The 26646-nt window shown below is 38.5% G+C and overlaps 1 protein-coding gene across 1 annotated transcript; it reads right to left on the bottom strand.

Annotated features, from left to right (window-relative positions):
* Positions 1-891: 891 nt before the first annotated feature.
* ELMOD1 (ELMO domain containing 1) lies at positions 892-19149 on the bottom strand. Its single transcript, XM_025173880.2, has 10 exons — positions 19005-19149; positions 17884-17912; positions 17074-17171; positions 16172-16301; positions 13898-14031; positions 12727-12795; positions 12455-12478; positions 7945-7995; positions 6002-6135; positions 892-2531 (listed from the first exon to the last, which is right to left on the bottom strand). The coding sequence occupies exons 1-10, from the start codon at positions 19147-19149 to the stop codon at positions 2359-2361; spliced, it is 987 nt and encodes a 328-aa protein (XP_025029648.1). The 3' UTR covers positions 892-2358.
* Positions 19150-26646: the final 7497 nt, after the last annotated feature.

Raw genomic sequence — 26646 nt, 5'->3', positions numbered from 1 at the left:
GTTCAACTGCAAACCAAATACCCCATTTGTTGGGACCCAGAGAAACAATGGGTGAGCTGTAGGATACTGATATATAGCTTTAGCTTCTTTATAAATTGGCCAAAGTAGCAGCTCCAGGTGTCTGGTTTTCTGTTGGGTTTATTTCTCTCATTTATATACCAAAAACTTCAGAAAGCAACTCAACATGGTTCCTCAGCATGTGTACATGCAACAAAATTCTATATCATGCATGATTTATCCCAACACTGAGTTGTTGGGAGTTGGGTAGTCTATACATTTAATAAATTATGTTGATGATGATTAGCTAGATTTATAGATCACACTAATTCTAAACGTAGTTTTCTTATTTGTGGCTCTGAGTTCAGCCACTGTGGCTTAAGAACAGACCCTGACGAGACCGGATTGGTTGCTTTCAGACACAGGGCTATTGTGCAACTATTCCAATCTCCATCTCCTTGATTTTTGCCCCCAGGTTAAAAAAACTGGCAATGGAAAATGTAATGGGAAGATTTATTTAACCCACTGCAATCAAGAGAATAGAGGTCCACTATACCACATCTGGGCTACTAAAACTGGGCAAGCACTAGATGGAAGCAAGGAGATAAAACTCACCTTGCTGTCATTCAAAGGAGAGGGTTTTGTCTCCATGGACTTCCTACAAATTCTGAAATGAGCCAAGTTAAAGTGGGTTCCCCAAATGTGTATTTAAAACTAGTTGAATCTGGATTCTACCACATTACTAGGAAAAGAAAATACACTACTTCTCCTTAGTGAACACAACTGAATCACATGGTATCATTCTGCTCGAGTCCTATTCTTATATATACCTGAGCAGTAACACTTAACACTGCTTCATTTTAAATAATGAGCTCCACACCATTTTCCTGTTTGGAATGATGTCATTTATTCATATAATCCACAAATAATTAGGCAATACCTCAAATTCAATCTTGCTATGCAAGCAACTTCACAACCTACCCTATAACAGTCAGAAGGTTAAAAAAAATATCATGATACAGTATGAAATGGCATGGCAAATACAACTGAGTGTAGATTACACATGGTGTCAGAGGAGCTGAGGAAAATCCAAATGGAGTTGTTCCTCTGAAAGCCCATTTTTTTAAAAAAAAAACAACGAATGTTTGCATGAGCTTCATGGAAAAGATGATGCATCTACCAGTCATTTCAGCACAATTTTATGAGAATGTTCTATACAGAATGTGCATGTTTTCTTCCCTTAAATCGCCTTGTCATTTGCTTAATAACCAGTTAGGTTTACTCACTTCGTGCCTCTTTGTTAATTCCTTTCAGCTAGGAACAGAGCTGACAATCCAAGCCCAAAATTCAATAATTGAAAAATGAAGAAAATATAGTTTTGCCCCCTTAAAACAATCAAGAACACACTCTCACACAATCAAATTGCATTCAGACATGCAGAAATACAACCCATGAATCCTGCATTTTCAAAGTTTAGCTGAATATGGTGACAGTGGTCCGATGTAAACTTCTAATGAATCAGTCCAGCACATATGAAGATCACCAAATTACAGAAGGTTGCCAGAGACTTGCTTACATCGGTGTATTTTTTTTGAACTCTTATCAATTTAATTCATTCCCTCAAATTCCTCAACCCTCCTACCAACGCAGCCTCATTATAAATTCTTTATGTATGTTAAAATTATTCACACGCTTTTATTATAAATCTTACTATTGTTTTTTCATGAAGCATGCATGTCTGCATGAGGGAGAAATCATTACATTTAATGTATTTTGCCAAGGTCAGGCTCAAGTCATGTACACTGTCTTCTAAATAATGTTCAAATGCATGATCCCAGTTAAAGCAAGCACTTTTCAGTCCTCTTGACTTCAGTGCCATTCGGTTCAAAAGGTGACTACAACTGGATCATGCCCATTTAAAAAAAAGGATCAGTTATCATAAAACAAAGGGAGTTAAAAGGCTTCCATAGTACAAGTTTCCAAATAAAACTATTCTGTATATATAAACAAAAAGAAATAAAATCCCCCCCCACCCCAAGCTAGAGAAATACAGTTCTTTCATTAAATGAATTATGCAGTGGGAAAGGGAGGGGATAAGAGCCCAACAGAAAGGGAAAAAAATACAGGACATCCATTCAAAATGTTTAACACTGCAAGATATTGCAATATGAGCTCTCTTTGTCAGTGACCAAGCTCTCCAGAGGAGCAGTGGGAGGAGGTTCAGAGAGCGCGAGAGATGAATACCGCATCGAGAAGCATGCATGCACTTGCCGTGATCATTCAATACATCAGCAATTTATCTCTAGATGGTGGCATAACACAAGAACGAGAGAGTGTTTCCAAACCAAGCCATGGGAATGGCTACAGGTTGATCAAGCTTTCTGAGGCAGCAAAGTGAGGGCATAATGCCATATTCGGATTCTGGAGCTGCCTGATAATTCGTTTGTGGAATTTCTCTCGCACCCGATTGAACTCCATTATGTCCAGGGGATCCTCTTCAATCCAGAATTTATGAAATTCATGCATCAAATAGCCTAAGGGAACAAAAAGCCAAAGGATTGGAAGTCAAGTGAACCAGGTGTTCCTTCGGTCCATAAACAGTTTCTACTATTCCCCTTCTAAATGTAATCTAATCCATTAATCGTTTAGTGGTATGACTTTACTTTGGTAGTACTACGGATGCAGGAGAACACAAACCACACAAAACCAAAACCAAACAGCTTAGTTGCCTGTTTTAAACAATCATTTTAAACTGTGCGTTTAAATTCTGCATTTGCACTGGAAAAATGAAATATAAGCCCTGCGGTTGGAATTCTGGTAGAGCAAAAGTTCAGAAGGTACAAGGATTTAAAAACTTACTTTCTGGTAGAGTGAGCCCAGGGAAAAAAATACAGCACATGGGTATTTCTCAAAGTATGTTTGCAAAGGTGTTTCTCAGCTCTACCCAAAGAGCATTGAAAAAAGCCACCAAAACGTGAAACTATCCTTTCAAATGGTTTTTCTAGCAGAATCTGTGTCAAACTAGCAGTGCAGGAAGCCTCCGAAAGCAACAGAGGAGCACCTTTTGAACAAACTATTTAAAGCCAAGGATATGAATGGAAAATGTCCATTTGTAGCCAATGGAGAATTGTTGTACGTGAGAATTTCCAATTCAGGCATGGCAGCCATTTCAATCAGGGGAAAAAAAATAATATGAATGCTGAGCCAATATTTCTTCCAAGAGATCAAGAGGTCCCAAAATATATGCTACATGCACACACACACACACAATATCTATCTATCTATCTATCTATCTATCTATCTATCTATCTATCTATCTATCTATCTATCTATCTATCTATCTATCTATCCATCCATCCATCCATCCATCCATCCATCCATCCATCCATCCATCCATCCATCCATCCATCTAAATGTATTGACATACACACACACACAGAGAGAAAAAAGGAACACAGTATTTCTGGCAGGTTTATAATTAACTGTACTTGTTCCATTCTGAAACTGTGCATCATCCCTTTATATCTAGCAATTTTAGATAAAAAGAAATTAGTAATCCACTTTTTTACCACAATGGGAGCGCCAAAAACTCTGTTTCGGTGTTACCGATGATGGCTGAGCTTCACACAGGTAAACACAATAGAGGCCAGTGGGAATGGATGGATGCATGCAAAGACAGTCAGAATTTGACCTGATAATTGCAAAGCAACATTAGTCTAACTACCATTCTTTACCCAAGGGGACATTTTGAAAAAAGATCTGAAATGCACGACTTCTTTCTCTTGAAATCTAGCTGTGCTTAGTGAATGGAAACTGTCACAGCTTATGCAGAAACCACAGGGGAATTCTCTGGTGTGTTAAAATCCTGAGCTAGCCAAGGGCCATGTTATTACAGAAAGAGCGAGGAACAGAATAGGCTGGGACAGAATTGGAAGACAGTGTTAAAATGGGTGTTTGATGACTGCAGAAATAACACAGCACCATCTGCTGGCATTGGCAAATCATAACATGCGCTATCCTGATGCCACATTTGTGCAGGTGGTCCTGAATGATGTTAAATATTCTCCAAGATTCACAAAGGATTTAATCATCAAACAGTTCACAGAAAAGTGGAATCTGGGGGACATTTCAAAACTGTTTTTCTGGACTAATCCTCCTGCAGAGACTAATGGGCAGAAAATTAGAACAAGAAAAAATGATCCAATTTCATTAACTCACAGGCAATAGAAATGACCTCAAATGTTTATGGATGGTATATTATGTGGGGAGGGATAAAGCTGATCAGTACCACTGGAGTTTTCCCCCCCAATGCTGAATACTATTTCTCTTCCAAAAAGCCCCTCCGTGCTGCTAGATAGTAATATAGCATTACTCTAAATTATCCTTCCTTAGCCTTGCTAATATTCAGACTGGAAGTTATCAATCAAGCAGTTCCAAATTCTTAATTAGCAAATCTTTTTAGGGCACCATCATTCTTCACTTTGATAGCAACACAATTCACAAAATAATATAAGCATGCATTTTAGGCATGACAATTACAGTATTTGTTCCATCTTTAGCAAGCCTAAAGGTAGTCTTATATTGCGACACTCTTCGAAATAAGCTGCAGATTGCTTCTCTGAGTTTTCAGTTTTAACCAATCCTCTTTTTTTAAAGGATGGAGCACATTTGGGCGGATGGGGATTTAACTTAACATTTTTTTTAAGGGGTAACAGACAGGGTAATGAGGCAAAATGGTTGGTGCCGAGTCAAACATAGAGGGGATGGTAGAAATCCTGCTTTTTTACTCCAGGAAGATAGGAATTTTTAGGGGTTATCTTGCGTGTGTGTTGTGAAACTTTTGCTGCAGGGTTTGTGTGTGTGTGTGTGTGTGCATGTTTTCCAAAGTGGTGGGAACATCTGCCAACAATTTTAATAGAGTAGGTACAAAAAAGGGGATTGGGGCCATTAGTAGTCCTCTCTTGCTTAAATAACTTTTAATGGGAGGCTATACTTTAAATGTGGCATGAGCTCTTCTTCCTATGTGCATGCTTCGAAGAGTTCACCACCAAGCTGTTGTTCAGGACCACTGGGGGGAAAGAACTTTTTACCATTCCAAATGTAGATCCAGTGATGACAAGAATTGGGGAAGTAGCTTTGGGTATGTATCCATGTTTGGGGTAGGGTATAGACCTACATATATATCAGCACTGAGTTGTAAGTTCAGTCTTCTTTAACCTTCTATTGTCCGCAGGCCACATGGTTGGGAATTCTAAGAACTGCAATCTCCATACATCCTGAGGATTTGGGGAGGTTGCACTAAGGCTATAAATAGTGTTTTTAGTTCTCTGTAGTAACAAGAACTTTGTTCTTATTATCAACAAGTAGGGGTATAAAAAAATTTCAGGTTCAAACCATTTTGAACTTGAAATGGGATGGATGACCTGATATCCCATTTCTGTAGGTTCTCTAAACAGCTGGTTTCAAGTTTGGGATGACCCTCTTTCAGGATTGGAACATTTTTAGTGAGGACAGAACAGCCCACTTGAAGTTCAGAATAGGTTGTTTTGAGATCCAAATGGTTCAGTGTTGGAATATTTCAGATGCCTCTACCAGTAAACTTTTGAAAAATCTAATGTAAGAGGGAAAACAAAATTTATAGGTTTTTCAGACAGGATCTTAGAAGCTAATAAGTTTCTAGTTGTTTGGAGACAAGTCAACTTTTGCCAAAATAGGAAAAGTGTTCACTTCTTATGAAATTCCTCACAAAACAGATTAGCTTATTTCCCATGAAGCGGATCTATTACTGCCAAACGTTGGTCATTCTAAGAACATATATTAGTTTTAATATAAAGGATAAATTTAGTCAGTGGAATGCAACAGCACTTTGCATAATTGATCTCCTGTGATTTTAATAAAAATTGTGCCTACACACACAATCGTTCTCTCTCTTTTACGCAGAGAAATAGTCTCTCTCTCTCTCTCTCTCTGTCTTTTTCTCTCTCTCTCACACACACACACTCACAAAATGTTTGCTGGAAATGAGATAACGTTGGAGCTTCTGGAGCAACATTGTAGAAATGTGTTTTCAGAGCACCGCTCACAAGCAGGTTGTATGCAAGCTCTGTTATGTTGATGCCAACAATAGCAAAAGAATATCTGCAAGAAATACAGAAAAGATATTACAAGGCATGAAACTAAAGCTGATGGAACTATTACATCTAGAAAATCCACAGTAAAGCCTGTCTCCAAAAAGTAATGTTAAACAGAGTTTGACTTCTATTTTCATTTTTCAGTTATAGCTCCATACCATTATGAAAGTCTGAATCTGCCATCTTTTGTTGAATGTCTACCTCCTGTCTCATGGTTTTTTTTTCAATATCAGAGTATGACCAGCAAAAAATAGAGTGTACTTGTTAAAAAGAAACTCTTCAGAAGTGAATTATGCACAGGTAATCAATGACTGCAACAATTTGCATTTATCTAGTTTATTTAATAGCAACTTTTACATGACATATTTAAAAGGGGGCTGTATCCCACAAGAATACTGTGGACAGCCAAGAAAACAAACCGATGGATCATCAAACAAATCAACCCAGAGTTCTCAGTTGAGGCACAAATGACAAGCTCAAATTCTCCTACTTTGGACACATTATGCAAAGACTCAGCTCTCTGGAGAAGGCTCCAGTGCTGGGAAAGGTAGAAGGAAAGCGTAGAAGAGGATGGCTAACAGCAAGGGGAATGAACTCAGTGGCAATGAGTGCACCGTTGGAAGATCTGAAAGACCAGGTTAGGGACAGATCATCATGGAGAAAATCTATCATGTGGATGCTAAGAGTTGACAACAACTTGGTGGCACATAATCAATCCCACAAGCACTATTATAAATCTGTTTGCTTTACTGAAACAAACCTAGCAAGCAAATCTCATTGCAATAACAGTGGTGCTAATACTGGAAATGCTTCTATTGAAAGTTTTCTTGGTAGCAACTTATCCTTGTTGAACAACTGTTTCTCCCATGACAGAAATAAGGAGATGAAGCCTGATTTCAAAGATGAGAAACCCACTTCATCAAAATGTTTGGACAAATATGTCACCTGCCAAATATACAGAATCATTTGGAATGGACATGCTCACTGACACCTGCCCTTTTGAGAAAGTTACAATGCAGTTTGTACATAAAATAATTTCATACTGAAATATTATCAGGAAGGAGGTGAGATTCACAAGTACCCTGACAATTAGTCCCCTTTGCAGATTCTGAGCCTGTATCTCGTAACACTTATTTCAGGACCAACTGTCAAGGAAGCCACATTTGGTGGTACATGCACCCCTTTTCACAAACCTCAGAGTAAATATGAAGTTGCATTCAAGCTGAATTTGACTCTAGGTGACTGGAGTGCATCCAGTGTTACACAAATGGTTTGCTGTTGCTCTCTTCCAGGATGTTCGCTTTAACAGTTCAAGGAGTCTCAGAGAGAGTTCAGGACAAGCAGCACAGCACAGGATTCTTCAACAAAGACTTACAGCCCATTTTTTAACCTGGAGTTCAAGGTAGCGTACACAGCTCCCCTTCATTTTATCTCTACAGCAACACTGCACTGGGCTGAGAGAGAGAATAACTAACCCAAAGTCATCCAGTGAACTTCCTTGGGGGAGGGTGGACCTGAACCTGTTCTAGTATAGTTCTAGACCAGCATGGTAAACATTACAACATATTGGCTCCCCAACAGATGGCAATATGGAGATTATTAAAATCAACAGCTAAGGAGAGCACTCTTACCACATTGCAAGTTAATGCCTTCAAGGAATGAACTGCATGAAGCAGAGTTATTTCAATCTTCTGGAAGATAAGGAATATTCTCCTACAATTCTATGGGAAGCAGGGTGAGCAGGGTTTTAACTAGAAAATTATCAGTAAACAAGGATTACTCTAATAAAATTTCTGGTTTGGAATGTTGCACTTACCCAATAGCTTTATCAAACTTTTTCTTTTCCCATTCAGACTTGCTGTATTTGCTGAAAAAGTTAAATAAGGGGGTGATTTACAAATGAAAAATGGTTCTCTCCCTACAGTATGTCACCACACTGGAAAAAATAATCAGCTTGGTAGCATTTTATTCTGGCTTTTGGGATGGGTTTTTAAACTGTTTCTATCTGAAGCCACTTTAACTTATTTTGCTTATAAACCTATCACTGCAACATTCTTCTCAGTGCAAAATAAAATGTTTCTGTGACTCTGACCCCCTTTGCATCAAAGACATTTATTGCCAATGCAGCCTAAAAAAAAGGGCACACTAAGGAGAAAAAAATATGAGAAGACTCTATATTTCTTTCACTTCTGAGCAAGTTTGACTATAGCCTTTGGTATTTCCGAAGGCAGGTAAGACACAAATCACTTAAAAAGAGAAAATTGCATTACTTATTGGAAGGAGAAAAGAAGAAAATGTATTGCCTTCATGTGGAATTTTTTAAAAACATCTGAAAACTAGTTTACACATGATCCCCCACATTCCTGATAATGTGTATGTATGTCATTTGATTCTGGCAAGTGAATTCCCCTAAACCTGGATGGGAAACTGCAGCTCTCATTATCATTAAAAATAAACAAAGGGATAAATAATCCTTTCAGTCCTCAAGCAAGGTCAGTTGCATCTCAAGAGGCTTCTTGCCTGAAAAGATTGTGAAAAGAGAAAGGAGTGATTTTGAATCTATCTCCCCCCTATCTTAACCTGCCTAAAAGGAAAATAAACGAGGTTACAAAGCTATAGATAGACCGAATCAACTTTTTCTGAATTACTGGGGGAAAAAAAGGGGTACACTGAAATGGGACATGGTGATTACACCATTACATTTTGCATGACAATTACCCAACACCTTCCTGGAAGAAAAAGTAAATTATTTTTAACCGGGAGTGAAGAAGGAGAAACTTGATATTGGTGAAGTGGTAGGAATTAAGACATTTCAGATGTTTTAGAGTTAATACTAGAAATGCTCAGTGGTAGTTTCTAGACTATACTTTCAGCTAGAGGAGATCCGTTATACCATTTCCTTTAACATCTGAAAACCAATGACTACCAAATCTGTTGCTTCTAATGAGGATGGAGGATTTTAATGTAGGGTTTTAGTTCACTTCTTAAATAATACTAACTTCAACAAAGAAAAGATAGAACGGTTGTAACGTTTAGCAGGCACCAGTCAACCAAGTCACAACACACAACTGAGAACACGTGTAATGAAAATCCCAAATGATGGTAGAATAAAATTACAATGGTTTAACTATCACATTTGGATTTCAGCCCCCCATCCCCAATTTTCCAGAATGGAAGCTTGGTTCATGCTGTTATAATACTTCAATCCTTCAAATTGTTTCAAAACTTTTCATTCTATGTATTTTAAGTAGGATACTTTTTTCTCCAATTGTCACTATGATAGTGTGGGAACCCAGGCTAATACTTCATGAATTCCCACCAACTCCATCATGTAATCTAAAAATCAATTATTTCTTTAGACATGCTAAGAACGAACTGTAGTAGATGTATAAATACTACTGTACTAGAATAATAAATAATATACTATTAATTATGGGTTGCAGTAGGGCCATCATTTTGGCTAATACACATACTTGGTTTTTTCTCTTTTTATATTTGATACCACTTTTTCATCGGTCTTAGAAGTAGCATCACACAACAGAAAGCACTCTGGGCTGGGGAATTTTGGGAGTTGAAGTTCATCCACCTTAAAGTTGTCAAGGTTGAGAAACACTGGTCTAATGCTTTGTTTGGAACTGGTCCCATTGGCTTATGAAAAGGAGGAAGGAAAGCTGATTGGTTGTTAGTCCTAGTTTGCTTTCCTGAAACTTTTAACCTTGAGAAGACTGGGGTGGGGTGCAGTAGTGTATTTGATAACACTCCCCAAGCATCAGAAGAAAGGAAGCCCACAAGACCTGTTCTCTATCATCCTGGAGGGTAGAACAGAGTAACAGGTTTAAGTTTACAGGAAGGCAGACTCCAACTGAATGTGAGGAAAATTTTCCTAACAGTAGGAGTAATTTGACAATGGAATAATTACACAAAGTGGTGGTAAACCTTCACCGCTTGTTAAATGATTGTCTGTTTTCTGGAAGCTCAAGGCAGCTGATACAGCACTTCCTCCAATTTTTTTCTCCAAACAATTACCCTGTAAGGATAAAGATAAGGGTTGAAAGGGAATGACTGGTCCAAATTATCATGAGTTTCCATGGCTGAGAGTGGGCTTGAACCTGTATCTTCCAGACCCTAGTCCAGTGTTGTCCAAACTTGGCCACTTTGAGTGGACTTCAACTCCCAGAATTCCCCAGCCAGCATGGCTGGCTGGGGAATTCTGGGAGTTGAAGTCCACTCATCTTAAAGTGCCCAAGTTTGGACAACACTGGACTAGTCCAACATCATAACTGCTACCTCACACAGGTTGTGTTCAGAAGCTGCACGGTCAGTTGTTAGGGATGCTTTAACTGGCATTTCTGCACTGAGTCCATGCTGGAGTGGATGGCCTTAATTGCGGTATTTCTTTGATTATTAATAGAAGCTTTGTGACTAGCTGGGTCCCCATAGCATCCATTTTGTGAATGGGCACACATACCATGGGATGTTTTATTAAAAAAAAAAAAAAAAAGACCACTGCCATTAATTCTACAGGGGGCTGCTTTCAAAGACTATCCAGTAATGGCAATTGGTATGAAATGTTGCAGTCTGCGTGCTGGTGGGTGTTAGTCGCTACAAACATGTAACATCTTGCAGGTCCTGGACTAGCTTCTGATAGATTTCTGGGCACAATTCAAACTTAATTTATAAAGTCCTAAATGACTTTGCTCTCAGAATTGTCTCCTCCAGATGAAACCAGACTGTCCTATATGCTTGTCCTGGTTGGGGATTCTTAAACTTCCCCACATATGTGTGGGGAGAGGGGTGGGATCCAGGGACAGTGCTTTCCTGCGGGAACTTTCCCTTTGTGGAACAGCTTCCCCAAGACGTCTGATTGACACCAACTCAGACATCTTTTTGAAAGGTGATCAAAACTCAAGTTTTCTCTGTGACTTTGAATGTTAACTGTCACCCTAGTGAAGACTGGGGTTGGTGCTTTAGGTTGTTATAGCTGTTACCATTTTATTGTCTGTTATTATATTGTATGTTTTCTCATTTTATTTTATTGTAAAACTGGTATGAGCTGATTCTGATTATGGTGCTATATAAATGTAATAAATAAATAACAGTAGTAACAATAATGGAAACATTGTCCTTATTACAGTGAGCTGGTCTAGACTATTCCAATTGGTTGGAATGACCAACCTACCAGTCTCTCTCTTTAGTGCTATTTTGGTATTAATTCATCAGTATTTTCTTCCATGTCATGCAAATGCTCCCTAGCTGGAAGAAGTCTTTAAAAGAAGTAGGGTATTAGGTACCTATAAAAAAGTACCTAATCACAGATGTTCAGAATACATAAATACTGGAGCACTAATTTAAGCCTACATCTGGAAGCAGAGGGTAAGTAAATCCATGAAACCCAACTGGGAAAAGGTAGGAGATAAAACAGTGCTTCACACAGGGAAAATAACTTTTGTCTCATGGAGCTTCCCTCAGGTGGACATTTCTCCCCTTCCCAAAAGATTTGTTTTCTTCATGCAAAGGCAGGAAGTGATTGAGAACAAATCACTGAGAAGCCATATTTTGCTTTATGAGCAAGGTTTTGGAAAGAAATGGCTTCAGCTAGTCATCTCATCTGGCTTTCAGGAGGTGCCCCAGGAAGCAACCCAACTGTAGGACTTGAAAAAAGTATCCCCCTTGTGTACTGTAGGAATGAAAAAGGAAGGGAGGGGACTTACAAACAGATATGAGAGAAGACCATGGAATCTACTCAAACCTCACAGATGAAGAAAATCCTGGAACAGAGATGGCTGTTGACATCTTCTCCAGTCACTGAATCGTTTTTACTGTTAAGAAGTTTCTCATATGATTAAGCCAAAATCTAGCCTTCTATAACTTAAGCTCATTAGATCAAGACCTGCCCTCTTAGAAATAAGACTTTGCATTTTTTTTATCTGAAAGTTCTTCAGAATATTTACACTTTTACAGAGACACACATATTCAAACTGCTATCAAGTCCTCCCTCGGCCTTATCTTTGGTAGGGAAAACATGCTCATTTCTTTCAACCTTTCTTTCTTGGTTCTTTTTATTCCCGGACCTTCTTCTTTGTCCTCATTTGGACCTAGAATATGCAATCACTCCTTTCTCCCTCACCAGGGTCTTCTTGCAAGGAAGCCTTCAGGGACTTCAATAATAATATTAATAATAATAATTTATATAGTGCCTGACTCCCAGTGACTCTAGAAGCCAACTTCTCAGATCTTTTTGGGTCTGTGCTTCTGGGTCCCCTTTATGTCTGTTCCCAAACTTTATTTCAAAGCTTATAAAATAGAAAAGGAATATATATATATACCTTATTTCCTCTTTAGTGATTTCCCTTCATTGTGAAAGATGAAAAAAGAAAAGAAAATAAGTAAAAAAAGTATAAACATGTATTAATGTTCATGATTTGTTAGTGAAATAAATATGTAAAAACAAGGTGTTTTACCCCACCCCCATCCCCAAGTTAAAAAAAAAAAGAATACAAGGAAAACAGAGTATTTTACATCAAGAATAAAAATGATGCAAATTGATATTTCAAATGATTTATTAGAGGCTGCTGCTATTTCCAGCTTTAAACATTACCTATATTTGGGCTGAAGAGAGTCTAAGAGAATTTGCTGAGCTGCAGGACCATTGTGCTCAGCAAAGTATCTGGATGGGAGAGGGAAAAACACACGCCATGTGTCAATATTGAATGACATCATCACATCCATTTCAGGTATATTTTTCAACATCTGGAATTGCATTCATATAGTTAGAATGAACAGACAAACCTCTTTGTGTGTGTGAGAAGCTGAGACCTGTTCTTTCCGTTGCACCACACATGATGGAACAGATGGGATACACAACTGTTAAAAATAATCTAACTAAATGCATGAAAGGAAATATTCTTAATTTGTCTGAAAACGTATAGGAACATACACAAACTAAAGAATTACCGTATTTTCCCATCAATAAGACGCCCCCATGTACAAGACGCCCCCCACTTTTCCAACCCAAAATTAAGAAATCAATATTTTAAAGATAGCGCAGAATACATTTTTATTTAGTAATTAGTTAACATTTACCTGATACACTCGGTGGGAGGAGGTCCAAAACGTCTCTCTGCAACTCTATTTCCACGCTCTTTTGCATAACTGATTACATTCAATCACGAGTGAAACTGCCGATAGCTTGTCTCTGGAAACAGACTTCCTCTAATTGGTTTGTTCAGCATCAGCTGACGTCAGTTACATAAGGCTCGTGATTGGAGGAAGTCCATTTGCAGAGTCAAGCTATTTCACTCGTGACTGGAGGCTAGCAATAGGAGGAAGCCTGTTTGCAGACACAAAGTATGGGCAATTTTGCAACCGCGCGGTTCTCTCCTTGGCTGACTTCCTTGAATAAGACGCCCTTCAATTTTTAGCGTAAGGATTTTAGAAAAAAGTATCGTCTTATAGTTGGAAAAATACGGTAAATCATTATATAAGAGCACCAGAGGATGGAAAAGACAGAGATTGGATACTCCTGTTACAAAACTGGTGACTTCGTAATTGTTGTATTTAAATGCAAAACCCTGTTTTCCTACATTGTAGACATGTTAATGTTGATTTAAAGCAGTTATCATCAACAGGGATAGATAGCTGCAATGAGCTGAGGTCAGATTCTCCAGATGTTTGAAGAATTTCCTTGATAAGGGGTGTTTTTTTGTTTTTTAAGAAATATAATTTGTACCTTTAAATTCATTATGTGAAAGAAACAAAAATATACTTACAGCAAGTTATATAACCCCAGAAGGCCCATTCCTCTAAAATCTGTTTTAGGATCATCACCTTGGAAACCAATTTCACACCATTGCTTGGAAATCCGAGCTTCCAATGGAGAATCAGGTTTCAAGCATTTCCACAGCTCCAGAAGTAAAAGAAAAATCAGAGATATATTATAATACAAGGCTTGTGTGCAATGATATTTTTCGAAATCCATCCACATTGGCTTGGCCTTCATTGTTATGCATGGTACTGAAGGATCCTGGGGCAACATGTCAAATAAAGATCAGCAAGGAGTTCTCCTTAGACATGGCAAACATTTCAAATATGGCCCCTGGGAAATCTTATTTGCTCTAATACACAAATGGTACAAGAATCCTGACCAGGCCTCAATAGCTATTTTCTCTAGCTTGGCACAAACCTCTAGGCAAAGCTGCAAATCACAGAATGGCTACAAAGACCATTAGCCATAAAGGGGAATTTTTCTCCCTTATACCAATTCTGCAAGAGCACAGCAGGGGAGGAAAAAAAAAAATAGGGACCTGTCACACTGGAGGCTTTGCTTCTCAAAAAAAGGATATTCAGGCCTCAGCCAGGTTCAGAATCTTGCTAGAATACCAGGCAAGCAAATGGCTATAATATTTTCAGTTTCAGAGAACTGGTGCGAAAAAACACTTGATAAGGTTTTCATTTACTTTTGAACTTTGTTGAAACTATTAATCACCCACATCTGAACTGGGTCCAGGAGCCTGTGGCAACAAGTGGACTGGCTGCATAATCTGTGCCAGTGGGAACTCCTGAGTCATCTTCAAGCCAGCTCAATGTAAATGGAATTGTAGTAATCTAATTGTGACAACTTCTGTGTCATCTTCATCTTCCATGCCTTCTTTTATTTATTTTGAAAACCACCCCAATTAATTGAGATTCTAGGTAATGTACAAAAAAGTAAGAATAAGACAGACAAAACTACACAGCAAAAATAGAATATCATAACAATGGCTGTCCATAGTTGTTCAAGACCAAAGACACACTAGAATAAAACTCTCTTAACAGCCTTGGGAAATGCAATAAGGGAGGGGCCAAATGTTCCTGTATAGTAACATGTTCCAAACTGTGGGTTGCCAATGAAAAGGCCTGCCACTTGACTATTGCCCTTCCAAAGAAGTGGACCAACAGACGGTCATCTCTAGAAGTTTGGACTGGTCAGGCAGAGTCAATTCTGGCACGGTGGTTCTGGATATATCCTGGTGTTCTATTGTACAGGATTTTACAGGTAACAATCAGCACTCTGAATTGGGTCTGAAAGCCTATTGGCACCAGAGCAATGACTTTAACATTGGTCTTCTTCTGCAAAAGCAGATTTATGATTTGGCTCATACTAATCAATTAATTTATATGTTGCTTCCTTTAGGAGAAACTTTCTGACAGTGAGAGTTGTTCAGCTGCAGAGTCTCTTTCCTATGAAAAGTTGGGCTCCTCTGAGAGAACAGAGGAAGCCATTCTACACTAAACTCTACATTCTACATTAAAGTTCCTACATTGGGGGGAAGAAGTTGGATTAGCTCATGGGTGGACAAGTCACAGCCTGCATGGTCCCAGTGCCCAATTTGCAGGCCTCAGTGTACCCCCAGTCGGTAAGGTCAATATTTTCAGCCCTTTGTGGTATGTTCAGCGTCATGGATGTCTGGCAATTGGCTTAGGACGCCATTTTGTTTAGTAACGCTCCCAAAGGTCAGGTTTTTCCCATTTTACCCTTTATTTCCCTATCTCTCATAACTTTAGATTGCAAATCTTGGTTATACTGATATTAACAATATCACATTGTTGTCTGCAGCCTCTGGAAGCTAAAGAAATAAGCAAAAAGTTATAACCTCCCCTCCAGTTTAGAAGATCTCCAATCCCTCTATGAATTTAGGAAGAACTAGATGTCTAAACCGTTTTTTTAAAAGATTTTTATCCCACCTTTATTATTTTTATAAATAACTCAAGGCAATGAACAAACCTAATACTCCTTCCTCCTCCTATTTTCCCCACAACCACCACCCTGTGAGGTGAGTTGGGCTGAAAGAGAATGACTGGCCCAAAGTCACCCGGCCAGCTTTCATGCCTAAGGCAGGACTAGAACTCACAGTCTCCTGGTTTCTAACCTGGTGCCTTAACCACTAGACCAAACTGGCTCTCAAGCTGACATAAAACCTTTTACCAATACGGTGAGTGTGTGGCTTTATTAATGGCCTTCTGAAGAGATAAAGCTCACTTGTAAGCATAGCTCAAGCACATACCTTCAGAAGCATTTCTTCATGCAGAACCTCTTCAGAATCATATGGCTCTCGACGCAGCTTTTCAACCTCTGCAATCAGATTTCTGTACCCTACAATCTGTAAAAGGCAGGCCTGCAGAGATACACTTAGCCTAGAGTGAAAAGATATGCCAAATGGCATGGCACACTCAGTAATTTGGCCTTGCATGACTGATATTACCTTGGTATGGAATGGTGGCCTATTTCCTTCTCTTCTGCATGAGGAAAAACAGCATTTTTTGAGGCAACATATACTGCTCAGGAACCTGACTTTCTATGCATGCTGCCTGCCTGCTTACTTCAGCTTACTTACTTACTTCAGCAGGAAGGAAACTTTCCATGTGGTTGTAAGGAGGGAGAAAAACAGAAATGGGGCTTGTGGACATGCCATCTTTGAATTCATCTTTACTGCTTTCCTTGGAGTTTGTCCTCACAGCTAATTGGCACCCTTCTTGTTTAAGAGGTGGGTAAAAAAAACACCATGGACTTTTCTGGAGGCAAAAGAACTCTGTACATTTTGTCTGACCAAAAAAAAAAAGCATTTTTATTGCATTGCTTTGCTTCTAACTGAACAACTAAAAATGGAATGTGCACTTCAAGCATAATATGTGAAATGATCATTAGAAAGCAAGGTAAGATGGGAGGATAAAGAATTGGCTTAAGGGAAAGATGCAGATGTGGCCACCAGCAGCTTTAGTAAAGAAATGATTTATTCAAGATAGTGGCATTGGTGCTCATGAGGGATCAGGACCAAGAATTATCTTTCACAAAATGTTTGCCAAAAGCTGTACTGTACTGGGAAATGTGTGGGAAAATCAACTTTAAAGAAGTTCAAAGCAAAGCCTGAAATATTCCCTCCCCCAATGCTACATACTTAAAACTTACTGTGGGTTTACAGCTGGGTTAATCTTTTTCAGTTCTATGATGGCATCTACAGTTTTTTCAATTGCATCTGGATGAACGCTAGTGGAATTTTGGAGCAACTGAAACAGAAGAATTTATCTCATATCAGTTTTCCCACAGGGAGTGAAATGTAATTATTTCGATTACATTCTATTATTAGAACTATTATGAGAGGTATAACCCTAATCTACTTATGTTTGCATCATACCAAATCATGATCAACTCTGCATTGAAATACATGTAGGGCCCATCGAAGGCGGGGGGAGAGGCAGGGGGAGTTTAAAAAAGTCAAGATGAGCGCTGTACCACACAATCAAAGCTCCACCCCTTTTTATGAGTCGTGCATGATGCATCATGGTGCCCAATAAAGACTATCATCTGTGTTCTCTTTAACTGAATGACAATTAGAGAGAATAGTAATGATAGTCTTGAGTGCACAAAGCAACCTTCAAATTTCCATCTCATGGATATTCAACAGCTGTCAAAAGGATAAGGGTGAAAGACGCTATTTGTTAAGGCATATCAATGAGCATTGATATTACCAGGCAATCAATTCCAGGCCCTCTAACTATGCCAGGTAGGTATCCCGAAGCCAATAAGATTAGGAGGTTATATCTCATTTCCTTCCTTTATATTTTTTCAGTTATCCATAAAGGGCTAACATAATTACATTCGGGTTTTCCTTCAGTCTTGTTTGCAACCCTGACTGAGCTCTAATACTGCTGTTGCGATGTAGATCACAGAGCTAACATTGTTGCACCAAAAGAACACAATACAAAGACTTTTACCTACCTTATTTTTTGAACTCCTCAATGATGTTTCTGTTAGGAAAAATATTTTTGAAATTTTAAATTTGTATTACATTTTAGCATTTTTAACAATGTGGCCAAGAGAATCACATAATAACTTTTTATCATTGGGCTTTCAGCACCAAAAATGGGACACATTCTATTAGGAAATAAACAGTGTTGAATTCTTACATGTATACAAAAGATTTTTTGGGATAAATTAAGTTAAAGATACATTTTTTAAAAAAAATAAGCCATTTGTCTCAGTAATGTAAATTAAGTTTTTATTGAACAGAACAATCTTTGCTTTTTAATCTAGAGTTCCTAAAGTCTTGACCCAGGATGGCCAATGGAGTATCCTGAAATTGCCAAACATTAGCAGATGTAACTAAAGCCATATTTAGGATGAACAACAGAAAAAGCTAGAAACCATTGCAGTATTAGATCAAGTACTATAAAGAGAATTAAAGATTGATTAATTGATTAAAGAAGCACAGGGTACACCAGAAAAGAGAACTAGCGGTCTTTGTTCCATTTACTATCTATCTTGCTAAATTCCCCAGAAAAAATAAAGTTAGAAATAACTATGTGTAGTCATAGGCAAGTTTGTTCTTTTCCTGTATCAACCAGTTTGCTCCTAATAAGGAAACTGATGTAATAAGATGGATGAACCCAACCAGATAAAATGTTTTGCTTGCTTGCTAACTTTTGTCTTCTGTTGAAAACACCCTGTGGTCACAGATGAAGAGAACTTTAAGAGGCTCTTCAGCTGCAGATTTTATTGCCTTTAATTGTGATTAAGGGGGGAAGTTTTTCTTAAACCAGTGTATCTGGAGGATACTAGAGGAAGAAGCCTAGAACAGAACAACATGCTTTTAAGCAAAATGATGTTGAAATACACACAGACAGACATACAGAGTGACTATACACTAAACATATAAACTATGGTTCACATATATCACTTTATTCATGGTTTATTGAGCCAGCTGATGAGCCTTAGGTCACCTATTACAAACTACAAAAGCTGGGTTCAAACATCACACTAAGCCACACACAAGTCAACCATTTTACGGCTTAGTATGATGAATGAAAGTAAATATTAAGAGTTGCCCTAAAGGTACTTACCAATTTTCATAGTTCTTTCAGCCCCAGGCTTGATATTATAGCAGATTCTTTGCAGCTCACATCGTCCGGTCAGTTTCCGCACCACAAATTTCAGGCAGCGCCATAAACACTTGCAATAGAAGTACAGGCACACCTGGACAAGCATTCTGTCAAAAGAATCCTTAACATGAGAACCCAGGAACGCCTTTCCTATCAGTAAAAAAATCCGTGGTGGCAACAGCATTCCTGAACTTCACTGAATTTAAGAACAGCATTTTTAAGACACAGCTCCAATCCTCAGGAGAAAGACTTTTAAAAAGAGTTAAGCATGGTAAACAAAGAATTGCCAACATGAAATAATCATTCTTGGGAGTTGCTAGGGCTGGAGGGTATGAACAAGGTAGGGAACTAATGTCATGGTTTATCACACCCGTGACTTAATTTCTGCAGCAATGAAATTGCTACATATTATGAAGGAAAACTCTTAGTACATTCATGTATTTTAGAGCAGAGTGGGCAACCCATTAGAGACACGCAGTCCCTAGAATTCTTTTTTGTGAAGCACTCCAAAAATAGTAAGATGTTTGCTGAAATAAACAGCAAAATAAGAGTGTTAAATCATCAAAAGGGTATAAACAAAACCACCCCTCTAAAAACTTCCACCCCCAAAAACTTCAGCCTCGTCTTCTCAGGTGTTGTCATTAAGACCCTTATAGAGTCATAGAGTTGGAAGGGACCTAAAAGGTCATCCAGTTCAACGCCTTGCACACTGCAAGATTCACTACACCATCCCCAACAGGTGACTATCCAGCCTGTTTGAAAATCTCCACTGAAGAGGAAGAAACCATTCCATGTGGTAACCCTTTCCACTGATTGAGAACTCTTACTGTCAAGTTCTTCCCCTTCATAGGCTGAATTATATATAGGACCCGAAAAGGGTTGCCCATTCTTGTTTAAGAGGCAGACATAATTATCTGCTGCCCACACACTCCAAATGTTCAATAGCCAGACACTCCAAGATCCACACAAGTGGAGTTCACAAACACACTAGATTAAAATATAATTGGTGTGCCATGCAAACACAACCAATGTGAGGAAAAAAGTGACACCCTATATGGAGCTTATTGGCTAGGTTTGCACAACACACTTAACCAGATAACTGAAACATTAAGCAGCTATGGTTGTACAACATGCAATGCTTAGCTAGGGTTTTTGTGTGGACCTAATCTGTTGTACAAACTCAGAAAAATTGGTTAATTTGGTAACCAGGTTAAGTGGTTTGGAATTGAATTTCATTACAGTATGAATTGCAAATAGTCTTGCTCTTCCTGATTGACACAGGCCACCACTGTTCACTATGCTTCTGGCTCCAATTCTTGCTCAAACTCTACATCTAGGCTAAGCTTCATGGACCCCAAGTTGATAGATCCACGGGGCTTTGATGTGGGGTATGTCTCTAGCTCTGGCCTGATTTTGGGGGGGGGTCTTTTTAATCCCAATTTTTCCCTTTTAATGTGAAGGTACTTGATGGAGTAAAGAATGAAATCTTCATAGGAGGCTGCCTTCAGAGAAAGCATGTAAAGAAGAGGTAAAGGAAACCTGCTAACATCATGTGAGCTTCAGATGACTAAGGCCTGTAAGCTTTGGAATGAACTTTACAGAGTCACTCAGGTTGGCAGAAGAAAATGGAACCCCTCAGATATTTTTCAATGACTTTGCCCACATTACCTGCTTGCTGTACTTCTGTTTAGCTTAGGGATAAGGACTTTCTGTCTTGCAGGCCTCATATGATCACTAGACCAACTTAACCAGCCAGCAGGATCTCTCCCTGCAATTGGAAAGCAATTCTATTCCAGCTACCTCACATTTTCTGATGTATTCCCCCAGCAGAGCCTCTTTCCAAGAGACAGTTTTAGCCATCTAGCATTTTCCCTGAACAGAGAACATCCTGAATACCTAAAGCATAGGCACTCTTATGAGGTGAGCAATAGCAGCCAAGGGCAACAGGATCCCTTCAAAGTGCTAATGCTGGAGTACCTCACAAGGATAGCTCTGCCCCTCTGTGGGCAGCTGAAACATGCCATGCAGGAGTCATGCAGCCACAGCTCTCAGCTGAATAGATTATGATGTGAGGGTGAAGCTTTTATGGAAAGAACAGGTCTCCTAGCCATAAAGCTCATCTCCTTGGATCACCTGGGCTGCAGGATGACACTACTTCCCAGCTGTATTGCATAACATGTTTAGCTTCACCACTGGTTAATTCATGGTTCATTGTGCCATGTAAACAATGGGTTGAGAAGACTCAACCCACTGTTCACATGGCACAATGAACCATGAATTAACCACACATGCTGGGTTTGCACCACCTACTAGGCTAAGATGTAGTTGGTTAGTGTATTGTACATAGTTCCAGTAAGATAATTAACTGAAATTACCCTACCATGAGCCCATAGTGGTTGTGTTCATACAATATACTAATCAATGGTTTGCTTAACAATGGTATAGTGATTAAACCAGAACTGACTGGGTTCATACATTAAGCTACAATTACACTATGTGGTTTGTACACAATCCTAAACCACACACAAGAGAGTTCAATTTTGTCTTGGTGCATTGTATGAACACAGACGTTATTGTTGAGACTGAGGAAAGGAGCATTGTGCTTCAATTAAATGACACTTATTGCAAGTGTGACATCTGGCGTATTCCGTTAATGCTATTTAGAATCTGCAGATAATATAAACTATGGTTTCATATTGACTTTTTTCAAACAAGCAAACCATGGTTAAGAGTAATAACTCTTTGTTGGTTTCAGACAACACAATAAATGCGGCCAATCCTCACCCTCATACTCTTCCTTGCTGGGAGTGTGCATGCAACGTGTGAACTTAAGATTTACTGTGGTTCATGGTTTGCAGGCTCAGATGTATTACAGTTTGACAAATAAACTCCATCCGCAAGATCTGGGCACATGGAGCTCCTGTACAAGCCGCTTTCCCATTCATTGCATCTTGTTTTTCCTTCACTGCATCTAGTTTCCACATTTGTGTCCTTTATAAGCACAAACTGGCCTCCGTCATTTAAGGAAATTAAGAAGCTTGCTTACACAGGAACTCCATGAACTTTAGAAAACAAGCTTGAGGAAAGGATCCATCATGTGCTGTTACTGCACTACATTTTGTACAACATTTATGAACAGCACAATCCTAAATACCCTTTCTCACAAGCCTCAGACTTCGTTTATACAACCTACTTGGTTAAAAATATGGTTGGATCATTTCTGTGCACTGGATGAAGCCAGACAGAGTGTTCAATTTATGGATCCGTGTATTGTGCAAACCAGACAATTAGCTAAATTCAGGATTGTATGAACATTGTCTTACACTATTCACTGAGGCTTACTCCCAGGTAAGTGAATGAAGGATTGTAATCTACATAAATAATTAAAATAACGTATACACTTTAAAGGGCATATGCCTACAAAGAGTTGGTTTATTCTTTCTACCTACCTCCTCTTCTATGGAAGTAGAAGAAATAGAGCTGAATGTATGTTGTTTAGTTCTTAAAGCACGTGATTCTTGTGGGACATAGACATTTACCATAATTATCCAGAAAACACTCATCTGACAGAACTGATCTGTCTGCAGCTGGTTAAGAAACTTATAATTCTAAACTCAGTGATACTGGTTTTTAAAATAACCCGGCACAAGGAATTTTTACTCTGCAATTATTATCCCTCAGGACACATACAGTATATTGGCTGCTCACGCAAGAACACTTGCTAAGGCCATTTTATTTCCAAGCTAACATGCAAAGCACTGATCTTTTTTGGCCTTAGCCAAACTGCAGAATAAGCTAAATAGAGTAAGTAGGAAAGACTGCATCACAGCTGTAGCACCAAAAATGATTGTAGAGCATACAAATATATTACAGTGAGATACAAAAAAGGAAGTGCTACATCTTAGAAAGATAACTACAGGAAGTGAACATTTATTTGATGGGTACCTTTAAATGATACACTATTCCTCCATCTTAAACTTATGACATTGGAGATCTTCTTTAGGAGCAAGAATGGTACAGACTTAAGTACAGTTAAGGCTGTTATCGTTTCAATGGTTTATTTTTATACAATATAAATTCTTGCTTGTAGAAATCCTGTAATAAAAGCACACTATTTATGAAATGGATTAGGTTTTTAAGATGATCTGACTTTCCTAATTTTACCAAGATCACAAGATAATGCCCCTCTCTTTAAAAAATAGTAGTACAATGTTGATGCAAAATAATTATAAGCAGGACAGGGACTCATATACTTTATGTATAGCAAGTTATACCCTAATCCTACCTCTTTCATGCTGAAATTCTATTAACCAATCTGAATCAGCAACAGTGGTAAGGTTCCCCCCCCCCATCAATATTAATATTCCTTTCTGACTGCAATGCCCTTCCTTAGAAAAAGAATAGTTCTTCCTTCCCTTATTGCAGCAACTCAACCTTACTTACTTGAGGGATTTGTTAACTTGGGGTGGAAGGAGCAATGTGGTTGCTTCATTGCGACCAACCAAGCTCCCAGACCCACCTATGTTAAAGATGTAACATAGTAAGTAAGTATAGTAAGTACATATGTAGTCACACTGCAAACAAAGTGACAGCCTCCAGCAATATCTTATTTTATTAAGGCCCTGAAAACATTCTTAGAAGACGAAAATAGTGAGAGTAGTGGCACTCTGGTGCTTTGGAAGTGTGTCCATCTGTCCTGGAAAAACTCCCCAGGACTCAAGTTTGACTCAAAGGAATTTGTACCTTTTATGATGTCATTTTGATTGGTCCTATTATCCAGCAATAGGTTCTGGATTTTTTCCAACTCCCCTATTTAATTTACAGGATGTCTGTCTATAGAAAGAAGCATCTGCTTAGTGTCGAAAGCAGAAATGAAGTTAATCTCCAGCATCACAGTGAAGAGACTATGGACTGAACGCAAAGGCAGCTGGTATCACACTACAACCAGCCTTATGGAATACCCACAATGGCTGCTTTCCCCCAGTTATGAAAATGCAAGACATAAATGCAAGTGTATTGCCTGCTAACAGCATCACACATGGGCAGAGACCAGAAACAAAGGAAGTGACCAAGTAAGAGATAAGAAACCTGAACATTTGTTCAGCTTGGAGTGCTTTACTGACATAAGCTCAGTAAAAATCTGAACTTGAAATCATTACAATGAGGAAATGGCCACCTTTCTCTATCTCTTACTGATGTTCTTTTTGTTTTCCTTACATTTTCCCCCAATAACAGCTAGATTTTCAGATAAAAACAAGACTGATTTTTCATTTGATCCATCTGTTTAGATAAAAAGAAGCACCATGGCAACCAGCGTTAATATCACAATAAAGTCATTCAAAAATACTGCATACTCTGCAGCCTAGTCTCACGATTCAGCAGCCTTAGTGATTTATTTTTCTAGATGTGCGCGGAATAAATATCAGACCCACTACAGATATTTGCTGCCCCTTGTAAGGAATGTATAAAATAGGTTTACAGAAATATAGTAAACAATGGTTCTATGCACTCTGAAAAAGACACAAATAATAAAAGCAACTGGCTGTCTTAGAATATATTAATTCCACCCATCAATTCCATGATGATCTTAACTCTCATAATTTTTCAATCTAAAAATATGGATAGGGTGACTGTTGGAACTGATAGCTGTTTCTCAGGTCTTTCCCAGTTGTATGAATTGGACTAAGTCTGGGACAGTATGCCACATGAAGCTTTGTGTTACCACTCCATCAAAATGGGTGTTTTAGAAAATATCTGCTTCTAACCCTAACCTAACAATTCCTGTTCAGTGAATGAGCTTTACCCCTAGATATATACAGTACATAATATTTCAGCTACAGATTATTACAGTTTGTTCTCTTTTAAAATACTTCATTGGCTAAAATCTATTTTGTTCGTGTTTCTTTTTTGTCTTTTTGTTCATGATTCCCAGAACAACATAGCTCAATTCTAACAGTAGTCTCCAGAGAACAAATACAACTCCTCCATAACTTTAAGACTGAATTCTACTTAAAGCTTTTTGGCACCTTATTGTAAGGTGAACTGCAACCTACTGGCTTTTGTACTATTATTTTCCTTCCCTTTCTAGGCAGTTTTGCTCTGCTTTGATTGCTTTTTAAAATAAATTAAGAGAACTAATAGAATTGCTTTGGTTTGTGACCTTGGCTTTTTAGTTGGCAACAGGACCATGGAGAGCACTTGGGAGACTGATCTGCAAAGATTAACTCACTGGGTCTGTTTTGCAAGCAACTCTAGGAGTTGTAGTTGACTATTCTGATGACAAGGAAAGTATTTTCTTCCGGTGATAGACTAAGGTGGTCAACTCAAATAGCAATCTCATGCCTTAGAAGATACAGCAGATTTATATATGCATAACAATTAACATGCTTCATCTCCAGCCATCTGCCATTGTCATATATATCAAATCCAGGATTTATTCCCACCACCCACCCCCTGCATGTATTGGATTTTGCTAAAAACACTGACTTTTCATAAACTTTTGGTATCAATAGCAATGGAAGTGTTAGCATAATAATAAGAGCATGATTCTAACATGCACAGCTGCAGCAACCTGCAGATTAGGGCCCATGGGTCTTCTCTGCAGCCCTCAGCATCGATTCTGGGTACAATTGCTAAGAACTGATAGCAAAACTCTTGGGCGCTTTGAACTGTAAAGCAAGTTAAAATAATACTATAAACTCTAACTCAATGAAAGAAACCATATTCCCAATCCTAACTTCACAAAAAACATTCCAGAATAAAGAAAAATTCCAACCCTGTTGACATGCATAACAGGATTCCATCCATTCTGAATCCTCTCCCCACAAACTGTGACCCGCAGGTACCCGTGTGCTCCAAGCCACCAAAAGTTTTTCATCCTGACACAGCTTAATAGTTTGCTTTTATAATTTAGGTCATAGCATCCAAATTAAATATTATTTCTGAGCAGATCATTCCAAACATGCCAGAACAAAAATTCTTGCTTTGAGACACCTGGAAAGAATGCAATATATTAGAGGTGGTTAAAAGACAGAACAAGATCTCTGAACAAACACTGGCAGACTGACAATAAGTTTGTCCTCAGCCTTTTTAGTGACAGCAACATGACTTCTCACTGAAATTAGAAAGCTAGAAATGACCAGAAATAGGATTGTGTAAAAAAAAAAAAAAAAAAATCTATTGTGTTCTGGCACAAAATGCAAATTTCTCAGTTCAAAAGTGCCCAGTTTTAACTATATGTCATTTGTACTTTGCCCTGGTCACCAGGCTTCTGTGTTCTAGTAAAAACAACCCCAATTAGATCTGATGTTTGTATTCTACCCAGCAATTTTTAATGGTATCTTTCCTCCAGGACATCAAAGAGTACAATGGCACAAAAAGGACTAATAAAAAAGCAAAACCCACTTCACCAGAAGCACAGACTGAGTTACTCCTGAATCAAGCTCAAAAAAGGTTATGTTTGGAATTTCCAGCAATTATGCTTTAGCCTGTAGGAGTAAAGTACAAACAGTGCCTTAATTTGACGTGCTCACTTTCAATAACTGATGGAGTCTAAACAATAAATTTAGAAATGGAAGTAATGCTTCCTGGGTTCATCACACTA

This window comes from Python bivittatus, unplaced genomic scaffold (genome assembly GCF_059951505.1).
Source record: "Python bivittatus isolate LINGU-HERP-01145 unplaced genomic scaffold, Pbiv_v1 ctg000340_np1212, whole genome shotgun sequence".
NCBI lineage: Eukaryota > Metazoa > Chordata > Lepidosauria > Squamata > Pythonidae > Python > Python bivittatus.
This window is presented reverse-complemented; position numbering and strand designations above follow the sequence as displayed.